This window comes from Procambarus clarkii, chromosome 8 (assembly GCF_040958095.1).
Source record: "Procambarus clarkii isolate CNS0578487 chromosome 8, FALCON_Pclarkii_2.0, whole genome shotgun sequence".
NCBI lineage: Eukaryota > Metazoa > Arthropoda > Malacostraca > Decapoda > Cambaridae > Procambarus > Procambarus clarkii.
In genome coordinates, this window is record NC_091157.1 from 44,435,744 (window position 1) to 44,463,457 (window position 27,714).

A 27,714-nucleotide genomic window follows, 5' to 3' on the forward strand; every position below is an offset into this window, starting at 1 on the left:
CCAAACATAAAAGAAGAAGGATCCATTATAGAGGAGTAACCCGGATCGTAATCGCACAAGAGGTAAGCCACACTGGCCTCCTGCACTGCATGAGACAGGATGCAGGAGGCCTAGAACCTCTGAAAGGATGGAACTGAAGAACCCAAGGGAGCACGGAACTGAACCCGGGGTGGGACTGACGCCAAATCCAACTCGTACGAGGGAGGAAAAGAAAACCCCCCACTCCCAGTAACATCAAGCCCTGCTCAGAGGGTACAAAAACCCAAGCTGGGTCCAATAGGGCCCAAGGTCCCCAAGTCATCCCCTCCCTTGCCCCAGGAACCTCCCCATGAGGATCCAGGGCCGAGCCATCCTCCAAGTCCCCTGCCTCAAAAGAAAAGGCAGGACCAGCCGAAAAAGCAAGAACAAATGAGGTCCACTGGTCAGATCCAGAAGCTCCAATGCCTCCATCACCACACCGGAAGGGGGCATCCTCCATGAAACTGCCCGAGTCTCAACACCAACTAAACCCTGCCCCGACTCCGAAACCCTCAGACGCTTTGGAGCCGGAAGCAGGGGAAGGGAGGACCAGGACAAACAACAGAAGGGAAAGGACAAGGAGGCGCGGACTGAACCAAAGTTGAAGCGACTAACACCCCAAGTCCGGGTCTCTAAAACCAAAATGGGTTTTAGGGACTCGGGGCATCTGGGGTAGCAAACAACCTAGCATGCTGCAGCAACCTAAACCAAGCAAAAATGCCGAAGCTGCCTGCACTCGAATATCATGATCAGTGGACTGGGTGTATTGGAGAGCAAACAAGGAACAAAACTCCCCAGACTCCAGGTCTAAGGTGTCACTGACCCAACAGGCAGCATGACTGAAGCACAAACGGTGAGTTTCACCCTGAGACGAGGAAACAGAGCAACCTTCAAACTCGCACGAAGCGAGAGGGAACCCAGGGGTCGCATCCATCGGACCAAAGAGCCCCTGTAGGGTTTCCCAGGGCCCTTAGTAGCATAATCTTGCTAAGGGAAGCCCAGGCAGGTACTGCTAACCGGCGCCCAAAATTTCCAATCAAACTGCTAAAGCTGAATCCCTGGGATGTGTACACTCATGGGGCCTAGTAGAGGACCACCAAGATATAAATGGGTGTGACCAAAACCAAGGGGCACACCACCCCCAGCAGGCAGGAAAACGAAAACAAAAGAAAAAATCCACAAGAGGACAAAGTGTCCAGGCGGAACAGAGCCAGCTGCCATGAGAGGTTAAAACTAGCTGCACAGTACCCTGCGCCCCAACCAGTGACTAAACTACCCCTTACCCAGAGGCAAACAGTGGTGCATGAAACACCCCAGCTGACTCAAGGGCGGTCAATCACCAAGCAGCAAAAGACCTTGTGGAGGTCAACCCCCAAAGGTGATATGTGAAAGATGGCCCCAAGCCCCAAGGGCAGTACTTACAGGGCACCTAGGGAAGGGGACCCTAGGTGCATGCAGCCCGAGTACTCGTGAAATAACTCCTAGCTCATGCACCACCACTTAGACAGTACCACACAACAAGACACAGAACTGGAAAAACAGGAGCCAGAGGCACACAACCTTGCCATTTCACCTCAGCCAAAGAACTGCAGGGTGGATAGCCGGTGCGGGGGTCTGGGGCTCCCCCTTCCCTCTCCCGGGGAGGGGGGGAACCCCAATGTGATAGTGTATAATGTGAGCCCCAGTCCTCCCCTCCCTCAACTAGTGGGAAGGTTAGGGCAAAAAAGCATACACTTAAACAAGAAAATAATTATTTATTTATATTGTTGTGGTGTTGTAACCTGCTATCTGCGCCTCTGAGGGGGAATGGGGCCAGGTTCTAGCACTGGTCCCTGGTAGGCAAAACTGAACTTCACAGCTGATGTGATTTAATAGTTGGGAGCCATCTCAGCGAGATGGCGCCATCAAGAGGATCCATTCCCAGAAAATATGACACACACTCACTTGCCCCATGACAAAACCTTAAAGAGGATTGACTAGGAATCAATCCATAACTGTTGACCCATTTACCCAGCAGTAATTGAGAACCTTGGAATAAAACCAAATAGAAGATCATGTTCCATTGAAAAACTAGCACGTAAGACTTACCATAAGCTATGTAAAGGGAAAACTCGCAGCCTGCTAACATGAGGTATCTACTCCTATACCCATCTGTGTAAAAATTCTACATTATTCTGTGGTGAATTTAGAAATTCTTGACCATGAGAATCCAACTTGGTTGTAAATTAGACGAGTGATTCTGAAAGAAACACAATGTTAACACTTACATTCTCTTCCCACCTATGAATCTGGGTTTTTTAACACACTCAGTGATACACCTGTGATTCCATCGCAGGAATCTGTACACCAGTTGATTGATGGGTAAGAGGTGGGACCAAAGAGCCAAAGCTCAACTCTCACACACACAACTATGTGAGTACAACTAGGTGAGTACCTAATGAATATTTAATGTTCACTCAAATGCCTTATAAATTATATCAACTTACATCTCTCTCTTTTTCTCTGTCTCTGAAGCAAAGAGTAATTAATGAAACATGAGTTGATTTTTCTCTGTCTACAGATCTGGCTTCAATAGCTTGGGCCAAGTACTTGTTGACGCGGTTGGATGGTGCATGTGGAAGTGATGAGTGTCTCTTCTTGAATGGTCGTTTGAACTTGTCTGATAACAAACTTGACTGAAAAATAATGTACAAGTATATATAGCATTACCTCAATAATGTTTTCATAATAAGTTGCACAATCCTCAAAAGTTAATATTTTAAAAGAATATTTAAAATAACATGAATCTCCATGATATACAAGGGCTTTCATTATACAGAAAAAATACAATAAAATGCTATTTACTACTTTTAATAACCTTTTGAAATAGTGCAGAGCACCTTATTCCATTAACTATGAAAATTTATACCTAAAAAATATTTTGTTTAAATATATTATGTAACTCAAGAGAAAACCAAAATACTATAATAGCTGGTAAAAGAGAACACATGATCTACATGTGTATGAGCTGATGCTGATGTGAAGTTAAATGTAAAACAGACACGAGTATTAACTTTTTAAAAGCAACAAAATTTACACTTAGTGGCAAAAATGATACAAGCGTAAATAACCATTCTTGTGTGCCAAAGATATTCATGACTAAATATAAGTCACAGATATTGGTCTAAAGCAAAGGCAGTTGAACTAGATGCTGCATCTAAAGTATACAAGTGAAAGATACTTTACCAAACTTTTTTTTTAACATTCATATCAATAAATCAAATAAATAAATCATATTGTATAAAATGATAAAAAAATGTCGGGTTGCTAGGAGAATAAAATAGTTTGGTGTTCAAGAAGAAACCAAAAAGGTCTCCTCTGAATTCCTTTTATTATTTTCTCTGAGTCTATAGGAGGGACCCATAATTGTAGATTATGCATATATACATATACCTGTACTGTACATGTATATATTATGGTACATGCTGAACCTTTTATTTTATATATATATATATATATATATATATATATATATATATATATATATATATATATATATATATATATATATATATATATATATATATATATGTATATATATATATATATATATGTATATATATATATATATATATTTATTTACTATTTTTACTATTTACTATTTTCTGATTTAGGGCTTCTATCCCTCTAACTATTTTCTTAGCATCAGGGCTTAGCTGAAATAGGAGTTCTCCAAAACTCATTTTCGTAATTTTAAGGTGAAGAAAAGAAGTGAATTACTATAGAATGTATTACACTTATTTATACAATTTGCACAACGTTTCGAACCTCCATGGTCCATTCTCAAGTGAAAGGAATTTACAGGTTTGGTTGATTTTATACCCACACTGGGTCAGGTGATAAGACAAAGGTGAAAACATGGGGGGATACATAAGAACATAAGAATAGAGGTAACTGCGGAAGGCCTATTGGCCCATACGAGGCAGCTGTTATCTACATGCAAAGATTAATCAAGTGATTAATCTCTGAGCGTAAAGAGTTCCGTGATTTGGGTGCTCATGGTAGGTTGTTCTATTCTTATGTGAATTGCTTCAATATATATATACATACATATACTCTTGAAGCAATTCACATAAGAATAGAACAACCTACCATGAACACCCAAATCACGGAACTATTTACGCTACCCACCATGAGAGCAAGGACAAAACCAGAACATAACGATGACAATACAGAAGACACTGTTCAACATAACAGGCCAATTACACCTGATTAATCTTTGTATGTAGATAGGAGCTGCCTCGTATGGGCCAATAGGCCATCCGCAGTTACCTCTATTCTCATGTTGCTAAGTGCTTCATCCCCCATTTATCCCTTATGTATTCCCAATGTTTTTACCTTTATTGTCTTATCACCTGACCCAGTGTGGGTAAAATCAACCAGTTCTGTAAATTCTTTTCACTTGAGAATGAACCGTGGAGGTTCAAAACATTGTGCAGAATTATATAAATAAGTAATACATTCTATAGTAATTCACTTTTTTCTTCACCTTGAAATTACAAAAATGAGTTTTGGAGAACTCCTCTTTCAGCTAAGCCCTGATGCTAAGAAAATAGAGGAATAGAAGCCCTAAATCAGAAGATAGTAAATACAGAATATGCGGTCATATTCAATGAGACATGTTTAAAAGAAAACCTGCTGCTAGTATACACCAATATATATATATATTAGTATATTTTGGTAGCAGTCTTTCTTGTAGACATATATTATTATATATGACCGAAAAAGTAAGATTAATAATTCTAACACAAATTTTCTCAATATTTCTTATGTTTCTTTTCACTGTCGATGGTAATTGAAAAATCAATTCAGAATTGATTTTCAATTACCATCGACAGTTAAAAAACAAGAAATAGAGAAAATTCGTGTTAGAATTATTAATCTTATTTTTTTGGTCATATTTAATAATATATGTCTACAATAAATATTATTATTATATATATATATATATATATATATATATATATATATATATATATATATATATATATATATATATATATATATATATATATATATATATATATATATATATATATATATATATATATGTGTATGTATGTATGTATGTATGTATGCATGCATATATGTATGTAATGTTGAATATGACTGAAAGGGTAAAATTAATGATTCTAACACAAATCTTTTCAATATTTCTTATGTTTTTTCACTGTCGAAGGAAGTTGAAAAAATGAACTGTCCAAAGTTCATTTTCAAACTATATTTATGGTCTGATGCCTAAGGGAAGCATTTCACAAGGCACTCCTTACATTTTCAAAGACATTTTCCAGACTCTGCCAAAGCTGAGTATACTGCAGGTACTGAGGCTCTGCCAATACTGCAGGTTTACTGATGACATATTTAAGCATGTAATTACCTAAGTGTAATTACATAAGTGTAGTTACTGGATGACAGCTATGCTCGTGGTGTCCCATCTTCCCAGCACTGTCATACAACGCTTTAAAACTACTGACGGTCTTGGCCTCCACCACCTTCTCACTTAGCTTGTTCCAACCGTCTACCACTTTGTTTGCTAAAGTGAATTTTCTTATATTTCTTCAGCATCTGTGTTTAGCTAGTTTAAATCTATGACCTCTTGTTTTTAAAGTTCCCGGTCTCAGGAATTCTTCCCTATCAATTTTATCGATTCCTGTTACTATTTTGAACATAGTGATCATATCGCCTCTTTTTCTTCTATCTTCTAGTTTTTGCATATTTGATGCCTCTAACCTCTCCTCATAGCTCTTGTCCTTCAGTTCTAGGAGCCACTTAGTGGCATGTTATTGCACCTTTTCCAGTTTGTTGATGTGCTTCTTAAGATATGGGCACCATACAACCACTGCATATTCCAGCTTTGGTCTAATAAAAGTCGTGAACAATTTCTTTAGTATTTCTCCATCCATGTATTTAAAAGCAATTCTAAGGTTAGAAAGTGTAGCATAGGCTCCTCGCACAATGTTCTTAATGTGGTCCTCAGTTGACAGTTTTCTATCTAGAACCACCCCTAGATCTCTTTCTTTATCAGAATTCTTTAAAAATTTCTCACATAATATATAGGTTGTGTGGGGGTCTATGTTCTCCTATTCCACATTCCATAACATGGCATTTATTAACATTAAATTCCATTTGCCAAGTGGTGCTCCATATACTTATTTTGTCCAGGTCTTCTTGAAGGGCATGACAATCATCTAAATTTCTTATCCTTCCTATTATCTTAGCATCATCAGCAAACATGTTCATATAATTCTGTATACCAACTGGTAGATCATTTATGTACACAATAAACATCACTGGTGCAAGAACTGAACCCTGTGGTACTCCACTTGTGACATTTCTCCATTCCGATACATTGCCTCTGATTACTGCCCTCATTTTTCTATCAGTCAAAATTTTTCATCCATGATAGAAGCTTACCTGTCACCCCTCCAATATTTTCCAGTTTCCAGAACAACCTCTTATGTGGAACTCTGTCGAAAGCCTTTTTTAGGTCCAGATAGATGCAGTCAACCCAACCATCTCTTTCCTGTAATATCTCTGTGGCTCAATCATAGAAACTGAGTAAATTCGATACACAGGATCTTCCAGATCGAAAACCATACTGTCTGTCTGATATTATATCATTTCTCTCTAGGTGTTCTACCCATTTAGTTTTGATTAGTTTTTCCAATACTTTCACTATTACACTTGTCAATGATACAGGTCTATAATTGAGGGGGTCTTCCCTGCTGCCACTTTTGTAGATTGGAACTATGTTAGCCTGTTTCCACATGTCTGCTACGATTCCTGTACACAGGGATGCCTGAAAGATCAGGTGAAGTGGAATGCTGAGCTCAGATGCACATTCTCTCAGAACCCATGATGAAACGCCATCTGGGCCAGCTGTTTTGTTCTTACCGAGCTCCTTGAGCATTTTTTCCACTTCGTCTCTAGTCACCTCTATGTGCTCTATGTTGTTCTCTGGAATTCTTATTGTATCTGGTTCCCTAAAGATTTCATTTTGTACAAACACACTTTGGAACTTTTCGTTTAGTGTTTCACACATTTCCTTTTCATCTTCCGTGAATCTATTTCGCATTTTCAACCTCTGAATATTATCCTTTACCTGCAATTTGTTGTTTATGAATTTATAGAATAGACCTGATTCTGTTTTACATTTGTCTGCAATCCCTTTTTCAAAATTTCTTTCTGCCTCTCTCCTCACTGCCGTGCAGTTGTTTCTCGCATCTTTGTATCGCTGGTATGTTTGGGGGTTCGGCCTCTTCCTGTATTGATTCCATTTTTGTGTCTTTTGGTCTCTAGCCCTCTCACAATTTCTATTGAACCAATCCTGTTTCCTAGTTCTGCATCTCTGTTTTGGTATAAATTTTTTTGTGCCTTTATCATATATTTCACAAAACTTGACATACATCTCATTCACTTCCTTGCCTAGCATCAAGTCTGTCCAATTATACTCACTAAAAAAATTTCTAAGGTCACCATAATGTCCTCTCCTGAAGTCTGGTTTTTCAACTGCTTCAACCTCCTTATTTTCTTCCAGCTTATAACGCATTGCATACTTTATTCCCAAAAAGACATGGTCACTTTTACCCAAGGGAGGAAGGTACTGAATGTCAAATATCTCTTCCTCCTTCCTGGTAAATATCAAATCTAGCATGGAGGGAATGTCCCCTTCCCTCATCCTCGTAGCTTGTTTAACATGTTGATACAAGAATGTTTCCAGGATGAGGTCTACAAATTTACAGGTCCAAAAATCTTCTGTTTTAGCTTCATATGCTTCCCAGTCTATGGATTTCAAGTTGAAGTCACCGACTATCAACAGTCGTGATCTATCATTATCCGCTCTCACTATAATCTCTCTCATTATTGTTATAAGACCTTCACGTTTACTATCTAGCTCCTCCTTTGACCATGTGCTGCTTGGCGGTGGACTATATGCATTTATTATCATTAGTTTATCATCCCCATGGCAGATCTCTAGTGCTATTATGTCAATTTCTTGTGGATTGGCAGTCATTATTTCGTTCACTTTTAGGTGTTCTTTTACCAGCACAGCAATGCCACCGCCTTTCCTAATTTTTCTGTCCCATCTCCAAATTGAGTAGCCCCTTGGGAATATGACCTCATTTAAAATTACATCTTCAAGTTTTGTCTCCGTGAGTGCAACAATGTCTGGTGTCTGCAGCTGTATTACATCACTTAACTCCAGTATCTTCAATCTCACTCCATCTATGTTGGTGTATGCAATCTTCAGGAACTTGTTCCCCCTCTCCTTATTCTTCACTCCCCCTCTCTCTATTGATTTTGTTGGTTTGCCTTTATGTACCACTTTACTGGTTTGCCTACCCCTATCACTTTGTAGAAAAAAGAATTTATTTCTTCTTCATTCCTGCTCTCATTTAAATGTTTTGCCTCGGCGAGGTTCAGTTTCAGCTTCTCTCTATCTTCTTTTGAAAGATCTCGTCTTAACGACCACCCTTTCCCATCCTCATCACTTTGCAATTTTCTAGCATTCCTTAGTACTTCTTCCATCTGTTTGGCACCGTTTAGGGTGATCCTCAAAGGTCGATCTTTCCCTTTTACGTACCTGCCTATTCTCCTGTAGTCGCACACATTCTCTATGGTTGTAAGACCTTCCACGAGGCCAACAATTTTATCTACTACTTTAGCTTCTTCTACAGCTCTTTCTGACCTAGATGTTATCGCCTTTTCTTTGCAGCCAAAAATGATCAGGGACTTACTCCGATCAACTGTGTTTTGCACAAACTTCAGGTTAGATGCCAATTCTTTTCTCACTTCCAGCCTAATGTTTGTTTTATCTTGGTTGCTGCAGTGTTTGACTTCCTTTACTGCTTCTTCTATTTTTTCCTTCTCCTTGGCCACTTGTGCATAAGTGAGTTGCATATCTTTCTTGCACTGTTCTATTCCCTGTGTAACTTCCTCCATCTGTGCTGACAAAAGCTGTTTCTCCTGTTGAATTTCCTTGCCTAACCTATTGTAGTCATTTATGTTTAAATTTACTTTAACTTCTTCCAAAGCTATTTTTAAGAGTTTATTTTCTTCTTCCATGGCTTTGCAATTTGTTTCCAATTGATTCTTATCCTTGCGCAAGTCTTTCACTAAACCCTCAAGACATAAAACTTTGCTATTCAAATGGTCATTACTTTCTTTCAATTTACTAATTATTTCTACATGAGAGTTCACTATAGCATCTAAATTTACCAACTTGTTATGTAGACTGCTAATATCAATGCTTTCTTCATTGAATCCCTCAAAATCAAGCTCTGTTTTGTTTTTCCCCTTGCCAGTGGCCATCTTGAATGTTCTTCTCTGCACTGTAAACACTAGGGCAACTTTTTCTCATCCGATTTTTCACTTCCCTTAGCACTTTCCTGTTATCTCACCTATTTTTCAAGAGCACTATACCTTTATGTTCTCTGGGACACCACTCACTACCATCAATCTGTACTACAATACTTAGGATTGTTGAAATATGCTGGAGCTTCTCTGCTTCAAGTGTTGACCCTAGGGGTGTCACCTTTTGAATGAGTGTAATTACCTAAGTGTAATTACCTAAGTGTAGTTACTGGATGAGAGCTACGCTCGTGGTGTCCCGTCTTCCCAGCACTCTTTGTCATATAACGCTTTAAAACTACTGACGGTCTTGGCCTCCACCACCTTCTCACTTAACTTGTTCCAACCGTCTACCACTCTATTTGCGAAGGTGAATTTTCTTATATTTCTTCGGCATCTGTGTTTAGCTAGTTTAAATCTATGACCTCTTGTTCTTGAAGTGCCAGGTCTCAGGAAATCTTCCCTGTCGATTTTATCAATTCCTGATACTATTTTGTACGTAGTGATCATATCACCTCTTTTTCTTCTGTCTTCTAGTTTTGGCATATTTAATGCCTCTAACCTCTCCTCGTAGCTCTTGCCCTTCAGTTCTGGGAGCCACTTAGTAGCGTGTCTTTGCACCTTTTCCAGTTTGTTGATGTGCTTCTTAAGATATGGGCACCACACAACCGCTGCATATTCTAGCTTTGGCCTAACAAAAGTCGTGAACAATTTCTTTTGTATATCGCCATCCATGTATTTAAAAGCAATTCTGAAGTTAGAAATTTTTTTTTTTCTTTTTCAAAATGTTTTTCTGCCTCTCTCCTTACTGCAGTATAGTTGTTTCTTGCATCTTTGTATCGCTGGTATGATTGGGGGTTTGGCCTCTTCCTATATCCATTTCATTTCTGTGTACAAATCCACAAGGGCCGTGACGAGGATTCGAACCTGCGTCCGGGAGCATCCCAGACACTGCTTTAATCGACTGAGCTACGATAGGGTTAAAAGGGTTGAAACTGAAGTTCTACTGAACTTGCTGGATCCCGTAGCCTCTCTGAGGCACAAACCAGGCTTTTACACAACCCCCCCCCCCCTGCATCCGAGCTATATCAATAGGCCGTTGTGTAAAAGCCTGGTTTGTGCCTCGGAGAGGCTACGGGATCCAGTAAGTTCAGTAGAACTTCAGTTTCAACCCTTTTAACCCTGTCGTAGCTCAGTCGATTAAGGCAGTGTCTGGGATGCTCCCGGACGCAGGTTCGAATCCTCGTCATGGCCCTTGTGGATTTGTTCATTTGATGCATCACGTTAGTGTGATCTGTGTCATTTCTGTGTCTTTTGGTCACTGGACCTCTTGCAATTTCTGTTGAACCAATCCTGTTTCCTGGTTCTGCTTCTCTGCTTTGGTATAAGTTTTGTTGTGCCTTTATCATATATTTCACAAAACTTGACATAAATCTTATTTACTTTCTTGTCTAGCAACTATTGTGTCCAATTATACTCTTTAAAAAAATGTCTAAGGTCCCCATAAAGTCCTCTCCTGAAGTCAGGTTTTTCAACTGCTTCAACCTCCTCATTTTCCTCCAGATTATCACGCGTTGCATACTTTATTTCCAAAAAGACACGGTCACTTTTACCCAAGGGAAGAAGGTACTGAATGTCAAATATCTCTCTCTTTCCTGGTAAATATCAAATCTTGCATGGAGGGAACATCCACTTCCCTCATCCTCATAGCCTGTTTAAAGTGTTGATGCATGAATGTTTCCAGGATGAGGTTTACGAATCTACAGGTCCAAAAGTCCTCTGTTCTAGCTTCATATGCCTCCCAATCTATGGATTTCAAGTTGAAGTCACCGACTACCAACAATCGAAAGAACAGTGTTCCTTCACCAGCAAAGCAACGCCACCCACTTTCCTAATTTTTCTGTCTCGTTTCCAAACTGAGTAGCCCCTTGGGAATATGACCTCATTTAAAATATCATCTTCAAGTTTCATCTCTGAGTTTAACAATGTCTGGCATCTGCAGCTGCATCACATCACTTAACTCCAGTATCTTTGATCTCACTCCTTTGATCTAGTGTGTACAATTTTCAGGAACATGTTCCCCTTCTCCTTATTCTTCACTACCCCTTTCTCTAGCAGTTTTGTCGGTTTGCCATTTTGTACCATTTTACTGGCCTGCCTACCCCATCATTTTGTAGAAAAAAAAATTGATTTCTTCTTCTTCGTTTCTGCTCTCATTTAGACATTTTGCCTCTGAGGGTCAGTTTCAGCTTCTGTCTTTCAAAAGATCTCTTCTTAACAACCATACTTTCCCATCCTCATCACTTTGTAATTTTCTAGCATTCCTTAGTACTTCTACCATCTGTTTGGTACCGTTTAAGGTGATTCTCAAAAGGCGATCTTTCCCTTTTACATACCTGCCTAATCTCCGGTAGTCGCAGACATTCTCTATGGTAGTAAGACCTTCCACGTGGCCAACAATTTTATCTAGTACTTTCGCTTCTTTTACAGCTCTTTCTGACCTAGATGTTGTCTCCTTTTCTTTGCAACCAAAAATTATCAGGGACTTACTTCGATCAATTGTATTTTGCACCAACTTTGGGATAAGATGACAGTTCCAATTTTTATGTAAAGTTATTTATGTCTGCCATCGCCAAGGGAAGGAACCAAAAAAGTTAGCAAAACAAAGCTGACTACTGTTTGGTTAGAAATGAGACCGTAGCCTCAAAACCACCATAAGAACACCCCCCCCCCAATCACGACGAAAACAAATGATAGAAAATTCGTGCAACTAATGTGAGCTAGTTTGCCCCACCTTCCCCTCTCTTTTGGGGGAGGATGGAGGCAGACCGGGTCAGCCAGCTGCTCCACCACCAGCTTGAGAGCTGGTGTAGCACAGTGCTGGTCACCTTCTCAGCTTGCTCTGGCTCCAGTCTCTTGTCTATAGCTATGATTTTCTGTGGAGGAGGAGGGTTCCTTGTGGCTTCCTGAAGCTATTTATACATGGGAGAAGGAGCAAATGGGCACCAACCAGGGAGAGGGAGCTCCACAAAAATCAAGACAAAATCAAGCCATTCACATGGCTTCAAAACACAACCCAAAAACCACAGAAGGGCACCAGGGACCAAGCAAAGAGAGAAGACTCCGAGCCACCAACTGCACAAAAACCTCCAATATACCCCCATACTCAAAAAGCAGCCCATGACAGATACGCCAGGACAGCCAAAGAGTATTGTACCTGTGCAGCCCATCCTTCTAAGGCCTCCAAATGTCAAGTAAACTGTCAAATTAAAGTGTCCTCCCCTAATCTACCAGAGATACCAAAACAGAAAACAGGACAGTGAGTCACTTTCGCAAGCCACTTCCATTTTCTAGTAAAACAATTTCTGGGGGGAGCCCCGTCGGCTCCCCAGAGCTATCCAGGCTGAATGGATATGTATAACTTTCTGGCATCAGTCAATGCATGAAGTTCTTGCCTACCGGGGACCACGAGCCAGAACCTGGCCCCCTCTAGAGAGGCACGAGGAGCAATGGCCTATAGACCCCCCCTTTATGATTGGGAGCATTTTATGTCTGCCATCGACCGGGACAGGCACCCAGAAAGGTAGGCGCCCCAAAACAAACCCCTATTCTGGTAAACTATTGCGACCGAAGACCGAACAGGTGGACAGAACTCCCCAAACGAAAATTAGCCCTCATGACGTCATCATATCGCCGCGCCGCTGTCTGCGCAACCACCCCCCTCCCCAGGAGGGGGAAGGGGAGAGCCCCAGACCCCACCGTCGGCGACCCAACCATCAGTTCTCAGGCTGATGGGATCTGGTGCGGTCGTGCCTCTGGCTCCTGTTTGCAGTTGCAGTTCTGTTCCTGGTGGTCTGAGCTGTCCCTTCCGGTGGTGTGTGGGCCAGGAGTATTATTCCACGGTGCTCGGGCTGCATGCGCCTAGGGTTATCTTCCCTAGGTGCCCTCTAAGTACTGCCCTTGGGGCTTAGGGCTACCTTCCCTGGGTCGCCTTGGGGTCTACCTCCGCTGTGCCGTGTACTGCTCGGTACTTGGCAGCCCTTGGGGTCAGCTGGGGTTTTTTCTTGCCCTTGTTTGTCTCTGGGTAGGGGTAGTTTTCGTCACTGGCAGGGATGCAGGGTACTGCACAGCTAGTTTTCACCTATAACAGCGGCCGGCTCTGTTCCGCCTGGGTACGTTGTCCTCTTGCGAGGTTTTTCTTTTTGCCTGGTGGGGGGTCTGCCTGTTTGGTCCCGCATTGCTGTTCTTGGGGTTTGTCTCCTGTTTGTCTACTTGGTGGTCCTCCCCGCTTGGCCCCCGTGAGTGTACACGTCCCGGGGGTTCAGCTATAGCAGTTTGTTGGTAGTTTTGGGTGCCGGTTCGCAGTACCCTGCCTGGGTTTCCCTTAGCGTGTTATCAAGGCTAAGGGCCCTGGAAAACCCCACGGGGGCTACGTGGTCTGATGGATGTGACTCCTGAGTCCCCCCTCGCGTCCTGCGAGTTTGACGGTTGCTCTGTCCCCTTGTCTCAGGGGGACACTCACCGGTTTTGCCTCCGCCATGCTGCCTGTTGGGTCGGTGATTGTTTTGACCCAGAGTCGTGCGACGTGTGTTGTCTGTACGTACTCCAGTTCACCCAGGCTACTGCGCCTGATATGCGGGCGAGGGCAGCTGAGGCGTTGCATGCTCGGTTTAGGTTGCTGCAACGTGCTAGAAGGTCGCTGCCCCGGATGCCCCGAGACTGCCCCGTTTTGGTTATAGGGACCCGGACTTGGGGGTGGGGGTCGCTTCGGCTCTGGTTCCGTCCGCCCCTCCAAGTCCTTCCCCTTCTGTTGCTCGTTCGGTCCCCCCCCCCCCCTGCTGCCGGCTCCTAAACGTCTGAGGGTTTCGGAGCCGGGGCAGGGTTTAGTCGGTTGTGAGACTCGGGCGGTCTCGGGGGTGTCCCCTTCTGGGGCAGGGGGCGGAGGCATTCGAGCCTGGTCCTTCTGCCGAAGCTTCTGGGTCTAGCCAGTGGGCCCCCTTTGTTCCTGCTTTGTCCCACCTTTTCTTTGGGGGTGGGGGCTCAGGAGGACGGCTCGGCCCCGGGCCCTCTGGGTGAGGTTCCTGGGGTTGGGGAGGGGTTGGCTTAGGGGCGTTGGGCCCCATTGGACCCCGCCTGGGTTTTTTTGCCCTCCGAGCGGGGCTTGGTGTTACAAGGAGAGGGGTTCTCTTTCGCTCCCTCCGCGTACGAATTGGATTTGGTGTCCACCCCTCCCCGAGTTCGGTTCCGTGATCCCGAGGGTTATTCGGTTCCGTCTTTCCAGAGGTTTCCCGCTTCCCGTGTTCCAGCTTCAGAGGTGCGGGAGGCCTTGGCGGCTTACCTCTTGCGTGACCCGGATTATGCCTTCCTGATAGAGCCTCGTTCCTTCGTGTACGGATCCCCAGGTTCGTGCTGGTTTCGTTATGAGGTTCCGGAGTTGTCCTGGTTGGCAGACTGTCCTCTTTTCGTTGGAGGCTTGGCACACGTTCTGTCAGTCCCGTGCGCTTGAGTGGCGAGAAGTTTCCTTGGCGTTGCAGGTTTTCCTGGGGGGCACTTTCGAGCATCTGAATGCTTGTATGTTCGCCCCTGCCCTTCCGTGGGATGTTGGTGTCATGCAGCTTCACGTGCAGGTTCCTTCCCTCTTGGCTGCCTTGACTGCGAAGGATTTGCGGACTCGTGGCCTGCTTGCTTCGGCTCTGCGTTTCTTTTCCCTCCTGGACCTATCCTCGGATTGGCTCGAGTTGGATGTGGGAGCGCTTGGGGCCGCTGCTGGGTCTGGTGCGCTGCCCTCGGCTGTGCGGGCGTCGTCTGCTTTGTTGAAGCTCTTCGCGCCCATCCTGCGTGATGTGGTTTCACGGTTCTATGCTTCTCGCCTCGTGTGTCGTCAGGCGGTGCTAGCTTCCTCCTTGGAGTCTGCCTGGGCCCTGGCTCTTCGTTTATCCTCGCCCTTTTGTCCGTTGCTGTTTGCAGAGTCTGCGGTGAGGTAGTATCTGCAGGCAGCCTCGGATAGTTGTTGGCCTATGTCGGAGTTGTTGTTGCTCTGGGGGGCTCGTGGGGGCCTTCCCGGAAGGGTCGTGCCAGGGCTCGGGGGTCTTTTCGTCGGAGTAGGCCTTTGGTGCCAGATTCGGGGCTGGCGGCGCCTTCGGTTCTGGCTGTTGCTGGACGGAGTGGGCTCCGTCCTGTTCGCCGCCTTGGTTCTCGCAAGGTGCGTCGGCCCTTTCGCGGTTCGCCCCATTGACGGGGCGATGGGGGGGCGGCTCGTCCGGTTTGCCCACGCCTGGTACCACGATTCATGGGCTTTTCGGGTCGTTTCACGCGGCCTGTGGTGGCGTTGGGTGGCTCTTCCTCCCTCAGGGGGTTCGGGGCTTGCGGGGCAGGCCTCTTCTCCTACGCTCTGTCAGGTCATCTCGGAGTGGGTTCGCTTGGGCGTAGTCGAAACGACGTCGTCCCTCAGGTGGATTTCCCTCCTGTTTCCGGTTCCGAAACGGGACTGCACGAACCTCCGGTTCATTCTGGACTTGTCTTGTCTGAACCCATGGGTGTTGTGCCCCTCCTTTCGGATGACTACGCTGTCCCAGGTCCGTTTTCTCTTGGAGAGGGGCGCTTGGATGGTTTCCCTGGATCTCAAGGACGCGTATTGGCACGTCCCGGTTCATCCGGAGTTCAGGGACTGGCTTGGTTTTGTTGTGGGGCATCAAGGTTACCGCTTTCGTTGTCTTCCCTTTGGGTTGAATCTGGCGCCACGCGTTTTCACACGCCTCACTCGGGTCGTGGTGACCCGCCTGCGTCTGCTAGGTGTTCGGGTGCTGGCCTGTCTCGACGACTGGCTGGTTTGGGCTCCCAGCCGGTCCGCGTGTCTGCTCGCCAGGGATTTGGTTCTTTCCCAGCTCGCCAGGTTCGGGTTCTTGGTGAACTGGCGGAAGTCCCATCTGGTTCCCTCTCAGGTTCAGTCTTGGCTGGGTCTGGTTTGGAACGCTCGGACAATCCTTGTCTCTTCCTCCGGCGGCTCTCTTGTGCCTGCGGTCCCGCCTTCGCCCGTTTCTGAGGGGTTCCCGGGTCACAAGGCGGTTGCTTGAGAGTTTGTGCGGGAGCCTGAACTTTGCTATGATGGTCTACCCGCCGGGTCGGGTGTGGCTTCGTCGGCTGTTCTGGTTCCTTCGGGGCCGGCCCTTCCGCCTCTCTCACGATCGTTGGGTTTGACCTCCGGGGGCTTTGCGTCGGTTGCTGCGTCGCCGGCTTCCTCTTCGGGTTTTTCGGGGTTCGGTGCCTTGGCGCCTTCCCATGCCCTCGCTCGATGTGTACACGAACACGTCGTCTCTTGGCTGGGGTTTTGTGACCAGTGCTCACCTGCCTAGCCAGGGACGGTGGGTTCCGTCTTTCCGTCGGGCTCACTGCACAGTGCGGGAGTTCGCGGCAGTGTGGATGTCGCTCCAGAGGATTCGAGTCGCTCGCGGATCGACGATCCGGCTCCATTCGGACTGCACCCCGGTATTTCATTGTTTGAACCGAGGGGGTTCGATGCGATCCTTGGCTCTTTGGGGCTGGTCGCTTCTGGTGACTCGTCTGCCGAGTTCTCGGGGTTTGGCTCTCCTGGCGGTTCATGTCCGGGGGGTGTCCAACGTCCTGGCGGACGGCCTGTCTCGGTTTCGTCCCCTGTCCTCGGAGTGGACGATCGATGCCGACTCCTTCCGTTGGCTGTGCCGGATGCTCGGGACTCCGGACGTGGATCTCTGTCGCGTCGGCGTGGTCGAGGCGTCTTCCCGTTTATGTGGCGCCCTCTCCCGACTGCGAAGCCGTCGGGGTCGACGCCTTTCGGCTGGACTGGGCGAGGTGGGATTACCTGTACCTCTTTCCCCCGGTTCCGCTGTTGCTCCAGGTCTTGACTCGCTTGGAGACTTACCAGGGTCGTGTGGTCCTTCTGGCTCCTTGGTGGCCGGCCCAGCCTTGGTTTCAGGCACTGCTTGCTCGGTGTCCGTACCTGAGGGTCTTCCCGCGGCTCCGCCTCTTTCAGCAGATCGGTCCGGCCCTGTACGAGGCTGGTTCCATCTTCTCCTCGAGTCTTCGCGTCTGGTGTTTTTGACTCGGGTTTATCATTCGTTGTATGGTGCGCAGGTGGCTTCATTGTTGGTCTCCCACCTGCGTGCTTCTTCTCAGCGGCAGTATGAGGTTTCCTGGTGGTCCTTCCGGTTTTTCCTATCTCTGCGTCGGTGTTCTTCGGTCTCTGATAGGGTTGTTCTGTCCTTTCTCTCTTGGCTGTTTCAGGACTGTCATCTTATGCCGAATACTGTCGCTTCGTATCGTGCGGTGTTGGCGGAGCCGCTTCAGCTTGCTTTCGGAGTTGATGTTCTTTTGCCCCGTTTCGCAAGTTATCCCGGGCGTTGTTTCACCTCTGGCCTGCTCATGCGCCGCCTGAGCCGTCTTGGTCTTTGGACCGTGTCCTCTCGTTTCTATCTCTGCCCCGGTTTGTGGTGGCCTCTTCCGTTCGGGATCGTTTTTCCAAGGCTCTTTTCCTGTTGGCATTAGCCTCGGGGGGTCGGGTTGGCGAGCTTCATGCTCTCCTCCGGCGCCAGGGTTTCTGCTCTTTCGGTCCTGGTGGTCGTTTTGTTCGTTTGCAGCCATCTCCCTCTTTTCTGGCGAAGAATGAGTCGGCTGCGTTCCGGAGGGGGCCGTGGGTTGTTGATGCTTGGTTGGTCCGGTCGGGGGTGCATCATGTGTTGTGTCCTGTTGCGGCTCTCCGCCGTTATTTGCGCGCCACGGCTTCTGTTGCCGGGGATGCGCTCTGGGTTAATCCGGTTTCCCTTCTTCCCTGTTCCCGGGCTCGGGTCTCTCAGGTTGTCCGCAGGGTTATTAAGTGTAGCCAGCCTGTGGTTTTTCCCTGGGCCCACGACGTTCGTAAATTTGCTGCTTTGGCGGCTGTCTTTGCCAACATGTCTTGGGTGGACATTCGGGCCCGGGGTTTTTGGAGATCGAACAGGGTCCTGGCCGCTCGCTACCTGGTGAATGTTCCTTGGGCCTCGTCGGGCCTGCGTTGCTTTGGGTCGACGGTTGCAGCCAGTTGTCTCGCCTTCGCGTTGAGGAGTGAGGACTGACCGCCGCCCGGGTAAGTCCCTGTTTTTTCCTTATCTTTGGGTAGTTAGCTCCAGGGAGCCGACGGGGCTCCCCCCAGAAATCCAGCGTTGAATGTAATGAAACGGCATTTTCTGAGTGAGTCCCGGAGGCTCCCCGGCATCCCTCCCTCCCTCCCTCCGGTCGGTCGGCGGTGTTTTTCGCGTTTTTGACATCCAGCCTAAGAACTAATGGTTGGGTCGCCGACGGTGGGGTCTGGGGCTCCCCCTTCCCCCTCTTGGGGGGGGGGGGGTTGCGCAGATGGCGGCGCGGCGATATAATGACGTCATGAGGGCTAATTTTCGTTTGGGGAGTTCTGTCCACCTGTTCGGTCTTCGGTCGCAATAGTTTACCAGAATAGGGATTTGTTTTGGGGCGCCTACCTTTCTGGGTGCCTGTCCTGGTCGATGGCAGACATAGAATGCTCCCAATCATAAAGGGGGTCTCTACAGGCCATTGCTCCTCGTGCCTCTCTAGAGGGGGCCAGGTTCTGGCTCGTGGTCCCCGGTAGGCAAGAACTCCATGCATTGCCTGATGCCAGAAAGTTATACATATCCATTCAGCCTGGATAGCTCCGGGGAGCCTCCGGGACTCGCCCAGAAAATGGCGTTTCATTACATTCAACGCTGGATTTTTGGCCTTATGTAACGCATACGAGTGAAAAGCGACATTCTTTGTAGGAGGACAGGTTGACATGGGACTGCCTATTCTTAATAGTGACCAACCTTATGCCTTATTTAGAACAGTGAGTAACATTCTGCAAACATTTCCCTGCTCCATGATGAAGTCTGTGTTTTGTGATAAAAAACAGCTCTGTGTTAATGAGTGCAGTATTATTTTATTCTGCATTGATTTTGAAATCAATAATGACTCTTTCAAATACAGCTTTGAAACAAGCAATTGATGAGGCAGCCTGTGTCGATATTGGCCGAGACGTGCATGAGAGCAACACACACACAGCTGGCATTTTAAGCCAAAGCCCCCCACACACAACGATGGAAGTACACCAGCAAATGGAAGTGGGGGTTGGGACATAGGGGTGCCTGAGGATGAAGGTGGGGTATCACAAAATTAACATTTTGTGCAGTGCCATAAAAGTGAAAATTATTACAGTTCACTACTAGTTGCTGTTGTGTATGGTAGCAGGTTATGGGAGACAACTTTGTACACCATTAAAATATTCTAAAACTGCAGTACATAGCTGTTGGTAATAAAAGATTCGTTAAAATCAATGACTGATAGAAAAATAAAAGCATTTAGGGGCAGGTTATCTGGGAAGTTCATGAATAGACACGAATGCCAAAGAACTTGAATTCGAATGTGATTAATTGCAAAAGTTAGTGAGGAAAAACAGTGCAACCATTTAAAAAGATCTTGAACAGTTAATATATAGTATAGTTCTTAATACTTAAAAATAAGTGTTAAAATATGTCCAATAATTAATTCTAAATTAAATTTTATATGGTTTAATTTAGAAAATATTATGATTAAGTACATTTTCAGATGCAGACAGTCACGTGTAGGCTTTATTACCCCAAAAACTACGTAACTGCTGTTACTGTTAAAGGATACTACAAGCCATTCATGGTATGGGACATTATTGTCTGCAAATGGAGAACAAAACAAAAAAAAAGGTATTTTGATGAAACCCAAATTGAAAAAAAAACAGCATTGAATGTACTGAAATGCCAATTTCTGGGCGAGTTCCAGAGGCTCTCTGAAGCAATCATATACTGATCAGTGCTATACTATCAGGCATCATCAGTCGTGGAGTTCTTATTGGCCTTATTGGCAAACTGCCTACATACAAATTACGTCTGAATTTAGTCGTTTGCTTGTATGGCAGAAAATGGGCGTACTGTAGTTTGAAAATGAAAAATATGTAATTGAAAATGCATTTTGGATTTTTTTTTCCAAAACAACAAGTTAAGGGTCCTCTGGTAGGTTAAGAGGGCAAGAAGTTCTCCTAAGGTTTCAAAACGTCGTGAAAACCATTAATTGAAAGTTTCCTCTCCTAACCTAATCGAGTAAGCCAGAGGACTCAAACAGAAAACGAAAACAGTACATCACTTTCGTGAGTTGATTTCATTTCAGGTTACAGTATGTCCATTTTTGGTCGTAACGCGCATACAAGTGAAAAGCGACGTTATTTTAAGAGGACGGGTTGGATCATGAGACAGGACTTGGTCCCCTCTGAGAGGTGCAGAGCGCGATGGCCTATGAAACTTTATATTTAAAGTGTAATAATACTTACCACCACCAGGAAAGCACCCAGAAAGGTAGGTGAACCAAAAACTACTGCATGGTTTAAAAAGTGAGGCCACAGCCTCGAAAGTGCCAAAACAAACATCAAATTCAATCGAAACTTTTGCCTGCAAGAATGCCCCCACCATCCCCCCCCCCTCATTTGGGAGGGGGGGGAGGAAGAAAGCGTACTGGATCAACTAGCTCACAACTAACCTCGGTTCAAAGCTGATAAACCATACCGACGCTCTGGAGAAGGGCTGAGGTCAGGGAGCGTCCAGGACTTACCCAGAAATTGGCATTCATTACATTTAATGCTAGTTTTCTTGGGGAGCCCCATTGGCTTCCTGAAACTAACTACCCACAGAGAAGAAAAGAAAAAAACACACACCATGGGAGGAGTCAGCATCGCAGGCATGAAGCTGAAGAAGAGATAGGCAGCTGTGACACATGCCCCAAAGCAACACAAGGCTACTGATACCAAGATAGCAGGCTGCCAAGACCCCGTTCGCCCACCAAAACTCTCGTGCCCGAAGATTGGCCCAAGACATGATTGAAAACAGCCATGAGAGCAGCAAATACACGGTTAGCATGATCACAAGGTCAGACCGCAGGCTGGCTAGATTGAGTGACTGTGGACAACCTGACACACAAGCACTGGAACAGAAAACCAGCGAAACCAGAAACCCTCAAAGCATTCACCAAAGCAGGACCAGCAGCATGAAGGTAGCAGTGTAAAACCGTTGCCAAACAAAGTGCACAATGAACCTCCGGGTGCTACATAGTCTTCCCGGGTTGGTGCCTTCTTTTGATAATTACTTACTTATGAACCTCCGGCCGAACCAATCAAGCATCCACAACCAAAGGACCCCTCCAAAAGCCAGACGACACATTCTTCACCATAAAAGAAGGAGCTGGCTGCAACTGAACAAAATGCCCACCAAGGCCAAAGGACAAAAATAATGCGATGGAGGAGGGCATGAAGCATGCCCACCCGACAACCAGAGGCTAGGAAGCGAGACCAACCCCCACAAACACTAAACATTACAGCATCAAGATTGCAACAACAGCCATAGCAGACAAAACCCTGAGATGGAGCTTGGAGAGAACAAACAAATGAAAGGGGGAAGCAGAAGGAAGAGCCAAAGCCCATGTCAAGTCTAAAACACCAGGCCAATCAGGCTTGCCAACATGCAAGATGGGAGATGAACATGAAAAATCTTCCACCCGGAGAAAGGAAGCATCCAACAGAGGGTAAACTTAAAAACAGAGGGCAGAGCACCATGAAAAGAAAACAAGTTGAGCGACCCCCCCCCCCCTCTTCCCTCCCAGAGGCCACAAATGGCAGTACAAGGAGGCATAGGTACGCTCGACAGAACCAAGGGTAAACAGCATGAAAGGTAACCGCCACCAAAAGAGCCAACATGGTTAAGGAGCAGAAGCTACACAAAAATGTATGCAGGAAGGGATGCAAAAACCTCAAAATCTGCCACACAAGACACACCACCTGCTAGTCAAGTGTGCAGGATGGCAAAACCAGCACCAAGCCCCAAGGAAAACAAAACAGTCCACTAGCCAGGAATACTCCAGATCCTAGGAACACCCCTAAAGAGGGAGGAAGAACTGAACCAAAAACTTGGAGACACAGGAGGTGCACACAAAGGGCCTCCTGAGCTGCTACCACCACCACCGGAACCTGGGAGGAAGAACCTCCGAAGGACAAGTCCTTAGAACCCAAAGGCCCACAGAAATGAACCCAATTCAAGGAAACACACAGAAAAAGTGGGATAAGAAACCCCCCTCACCCCAGCAGGAAAGACTCATTGCAAAACGCCCAAAAGCCAACGAAAGGTCAAATGGGACCCAGAGGCCCCTAACTAACACCCCCCTTCCCCCAATCCCCGAGAACAGCAGTAGATGGTCCCGAGGCACAGCTCTCATTCATTCCTACTGCCTGGAATAGAAAAATTAAGTCCAAGGGAAAAATCTTCAAAAAAAGGGGGTCAACTGGGAAAACCCAGAAGGTTTGGTGGGCGCAAGAAGCTCAACTACCCCTGCATCCGTGTTGGAATGGGCTAACCCCAGATTCACCCAAGCCATATCCCGAGCTAAACACTGACCCGAAACAAAGCCCTCAAACACTTTGGAGCCAAAAGCAGGGTGATGAGCAGAGCAAAACCAGTCCACCTGGGAAGGCCTTCACCTCAACCAAGGTCGAGGTGACCAATGCCCCCAAATCCTGCACTAAGCAGGGCAAATCCAGGGGTATCCAACAGAGTAATACAACCAAGACCGCTGCAAAGTTGAAAACCAGGAATACAAAGAGGTTGCTGCCTGAAAACTCCGAGCTGCAACAGAGGAAAGGGAAGGCTAGAGCACATGAGAAGAACAAGTGCCACATGACTCGGGGTCGTAGGTGTCACCGACCCAACAGGCAGCATGGCGGAGGCAGAATGTATGAACGTCACCAGGTAGCACAGGTGACTAACAGGAGAGTGAGAACTCTGAAGAGGCAACCATATTACAACTGAGTCCATAGGGGATTTCCAGGGCCTGTCGGGTATGAACTCTGCAGGAAGCCCAGGCATTGAGAATGCTACACCAGTAGAACCCTTGTAGAGAGCAGGCAACCTAGCTACCCAAACCCAACACAAACGTCACAGGGGGCAACAAGGAAGGTTCAGCCCCCCACACCCTAGGAAGACCTAATAAGGTGAAAGGTAGAACCTCCAAGCAGAAAAAAAACGGTGTTAGTGACCAAGCCACGCAAAGGGGTAACTAGGAAGAAACATTGGCAAGCCTATGTACTAAGAGCTGGTCATGCAATCTCAGTGTGACCCACAAGCCAAAAACACTCCCAATCCCAGGGAAGACAGTCACAGACCAACAGCTTACCTTAAGGGTGAAGATCACCAAGTGAGGAGGCCCCCCTAAAGAGAGCATACCCTGTACACCCCAGGGAAGGTAACCCTGACTGTGCAAGGGCAGTACTCCAAGAGTGCACAGGAAAGAGAACCCTGTACTCATTCTGCTCCAAGTACACACAACTCCTGGATCTCACTACACAGCTGCATACAAACAGCCTTAGAGCAGGGGTGCCAGAACCAAAACACTATGCCCGAAATGCTATACATGTTAGTGGGTTTGCAAACAGAGAAGCACACCAGTTCTCAAGCAGATACACAAGCTTCTGGAGCTTGAGAACTCAAAGATCTTTGCATCATATCTGGATGATAGTGCTGGGGAGGGCTATGCAAGTGGTGTTCTTAATACCATCAATATACCGAGATCATCGATAACAGGTGGACAGTGGCGATTGATATGAAAATACACAAATCTGGAAACAAGTTTTGTCCCAGGGTCTCTGAACCAGAACTGATGAAATCAAAACAAAGATGGGGGATGGGGCCGGACTGGATAGGACACGGTCGTCAGTAGAGGCAGCAAAAGATGCAGAAACCTTCAAAGGTTTTACTCAGAAATAAATTCAAGGTGGTGGTTTTCAAGACAGGTTAGGTTAGAGATAATTGAGGATATACTAAAGTAGTATAAAGAAAAAGTGCTTAAATTAGAAGAAGAAATGGAACTCTCAGGAGTGAGTTTAGCACTTTAAAAGGAAGTATTCTTTAGCAAGATAATTACTGCATTAACAGACAAGGTAAAGAATCAGGAGGAACAAATCAAGGAACTAGTGAAAGAAATTGAGGTATGGAAAGTGAAGAGTAGTGACTTTGAAGAAATGAACAAGAAAATAGACTCATATGGTGAACAACTCCAAGGTACCCTGAGGGTAAACATGAAGTTAGGCAAGGATAGGCAAAGAAAAACTTGATTGACAACTCACATAGAGGAGGTTAATAAAGAACTAGAAAAGTACAAGAAGGAACAAAAGAGACATATCCGCAAGCTGTAATAGAAAGAGAAACAATCAAGGAAGTGTGTTTGGAAGTCAAAATCAGAAATGACCAACAAGAAGCAGAAATTAGGCAAGCAATTAGGAAAGAACTGGTAACCAACAGTAAACTAGTACAAAACACTGCAATAGAAATAAGTCCATAATAATTTTGGGCTGTTTAAAAAAAGAAAATACTGTATCATCTAGGGTGGACAGAGCAGCAGAAAATATGAAAATCAAAGAAAATAGTAGGATTAGGAGAAGGCCTAAATTAAAAGGAAAATGTCAGTGATTTTAGGATAGGAAAATATGAGAAAGACAAGAACCACCCCTTAAGGGTGACATTTAATGGTGTGAAACACATGATGGAAATGCTTAGAAATGCCAGGAAATTGCAGTGTGATGAGGATGAGAAACTTTGGTCAATAAGACAAGACCTCTCAAAGGAAGACAGATCAAATCTGAAAATGAACCTCATTGAAGCAAAATGTCTAAATGGGAAAAGAAATGAAGAAAGAAAGAAATTCCTTTTTCTACAAAGTGTTAGGGGCTGGAAAGCTAGTGTAATGGTAAATAAAAACAAAGCAACAAAATCTTTAGTGGAAAGGGAAGTAAAGAACAAAGGAAAAGGGAACATGTTCCTAAAAATTGTATATACCAACATAGATGGAGTGTGATAAAAAATATTAGAGCTGAAAGATAAAATTCAGCTTAAGGTTCCAGATATAGTCGCATTAACAGAGACTGAAACTTGAAGAAATTATTTTTAATGAGGTTGTATTCCCAAGGGGCTACTCAGTTTGGAGACATGACAGGAAAAACTAGGAAGGGGGAAGGTGTGGCTGTACTGGTGAAAGAACACCTGAAGGTAAGCGAGTTAATACTTGAAAACCCTCGAGAATTTGACATAGTGGCATTGCAGGTCTGCAATCAGGATAATAAACTGATAATTGTAAATGCCTACAGCCCACCAGCAAGCAACTCATAGACAAAGGAAGAACTGAATGACAAACGAGAGGGCCTCATAATGGTCATGAGATTATAGTAAACACAGATACAGATAAATCACGATTGTTGGTATTGGGGGACTTTGAAGCAATAGACTGGGAGGCTTACGAAGCAAGAATGGAGGACATTTGGACAGGCAGATTTGTAAACCTAATTCTGGAGACATTCGTGTATCAACACGTCAAGCAGGCTACAAGAATGAGGGAAGGGGATGTTCCGTCAGTACTGGATCTAATACTCACCAGGAAAGAAGAATTGATATTTGACATCCAGTACCTTCCTCCCTTGGGAAAGAGTGGTCATGTCCTTTTGGACATTAAACATGCTTTGAGATATAAGCTAGAAGAAAATGGGGACATTGAAACAGTTGTTGAACTCGATTTCAAGAAATGTGTGAAATGCTAAATGAACAGTTCGAAAGTGTGTTTGTACAAAATGAGGATTTCATAGAACTTGACCCAATACCAATTCTAGAGCAAGACATAGAATACAAAGAGGTATCTAAAGACGAAGTGGAAAAATTACTCAAGAGGCTAGGAAGAAATAAAGCAGTTGGACCTGATAGAGTTTCAACCTTGGGTGCTGCAAGAATGTGCAACCGAGCTGAGCATTCCACTCCAATTAATATTCCAGACATCCTTGTGCAAAGGAATCTTAGCAGATATATGGAAAAAGGCAAACATAGTACCAATAAAAAAAAAAATGGTAGTCAAGAGGAACCACTAAATTATAGACCCGTATCATTAACAAGTGTGGTAGTCAATACACTAGAAATTATAGTTAATGCCAAATGGGTTGAACACCTAGAGATTAATAACAAAATAACGGACAAACAGTATGGTTTTCGAACAAGAAGATCCTGAGTAACAAATCTACTTAGTTTTTATGATAGAGCCACTGAGATAATACAGGAAAGAGGTGGTTGGGTTGGCTGTGTGTATCTTGACCTAAAGTCTTTTGACAGAGTCCCACACAAGAGGCTGTTCTCGAAATTGGAACATGCTGGAGGAGTGACAGAGAGACTTCTGACATGAATTAAAAACTTTCTAACTGACAGACAGACGAGGGCAGTAATCAGAGATAATGTATCTGACTGGAAGTGTGTTACTAGCAGAATACCACAGGGTTCAGTTCTTGCACCTGTAATGTTCGTCGTCTATGTAAACGAGCTACCAGAAGGAACACAGAATTATTTGAACATGTTTGCAGATGAAGCTAAGATACTGGGGAAGATAGGAGGTGCAGACGATTGTAATGCCCTTCAAATCGATCTGGATAAAATAAGTGCTTGGCGTGTAAAGTGACAAATAGAATTCATTGTAAATAAATGCTGTGTTATGGAATGTGGATTTGGAGAAAATAGACCACAGACAACTTACAAATTATGTGGAAGGGAATTACAGAACTCTAATAAAGAACTAGGGGTGGTTTTTGGATAGCAAGTTGTCACCAGAGGAACACACAAAGAACATTGAGAGAGGAGCATATGCATCTCTTTCCAACTTCAGACTTGCTTATAATTATATGGATGGTGAAATACTTAAACTGTTTATGACTTTTGTGAGACCTAAACTGGAATATGCAGCAGTTGTATGGTGCCTAAATCTCAAGAAGCACATAAAGAAACTGGAAAAGGTGCAGCAGTATAAGGTTAGCATGCTACAACATGATTTCCGGAACTGAAAAACAAGAGTTATGAGGAGAGACTACAGACATTAAACATGACAAAATTAGAAGATAGAGGAAAAAAAGGTGATATGATTACCACATACAAAATTCTTGCAAGAAATGACCAAATTGACAAAGAAGACTTCCTGAAACCAGCAACATCATGAACAAGAGGACACAGATTCAAGCTAAGGAAACAAAGATGCCAAAAAAAAAAAATTAGAAAATTTTCTTTTGCAAACAATGGTAGACAGTTGGAACAAGTAAGGTAAGGTGGTGGTGGAGGCCAAAACTGTCAGTAGTTTCAAAGTGTTATACGACAAAGAGTACTGAGAAGACGGGACACCATGAGCATAGCTCTCATCCTGTAACTACAATTAGGTAATTAC

The 27,714-nt window shown here is 45.0% G+C and overlaps 1 protein-coding gene across 7 annotated transcripts in view; it reads right to left on the minus strand.

Annotated features, from left to right (window-relative positions):
• Positions 1-27,714, minus strand: part of LOC123759646 (adenylate cyclase type 1) — a gene marked incomplete at its 5' end in the record, with an annotated part of 300,312 nt that overhangs the window by 166,812 nt on the left and 105,786 nt on the right. For all 7 annotated transcript variants that reach the window (XM_069317785.1, XM_069317786.1, XM_069317792.1 and 4 more), the window contains 1 exon segment: positions 2,505-2,693. In XM_069317785.1, the coding sequence (XP_069173886.1) occupies positions 2,505-2,693 (189 nt within the window).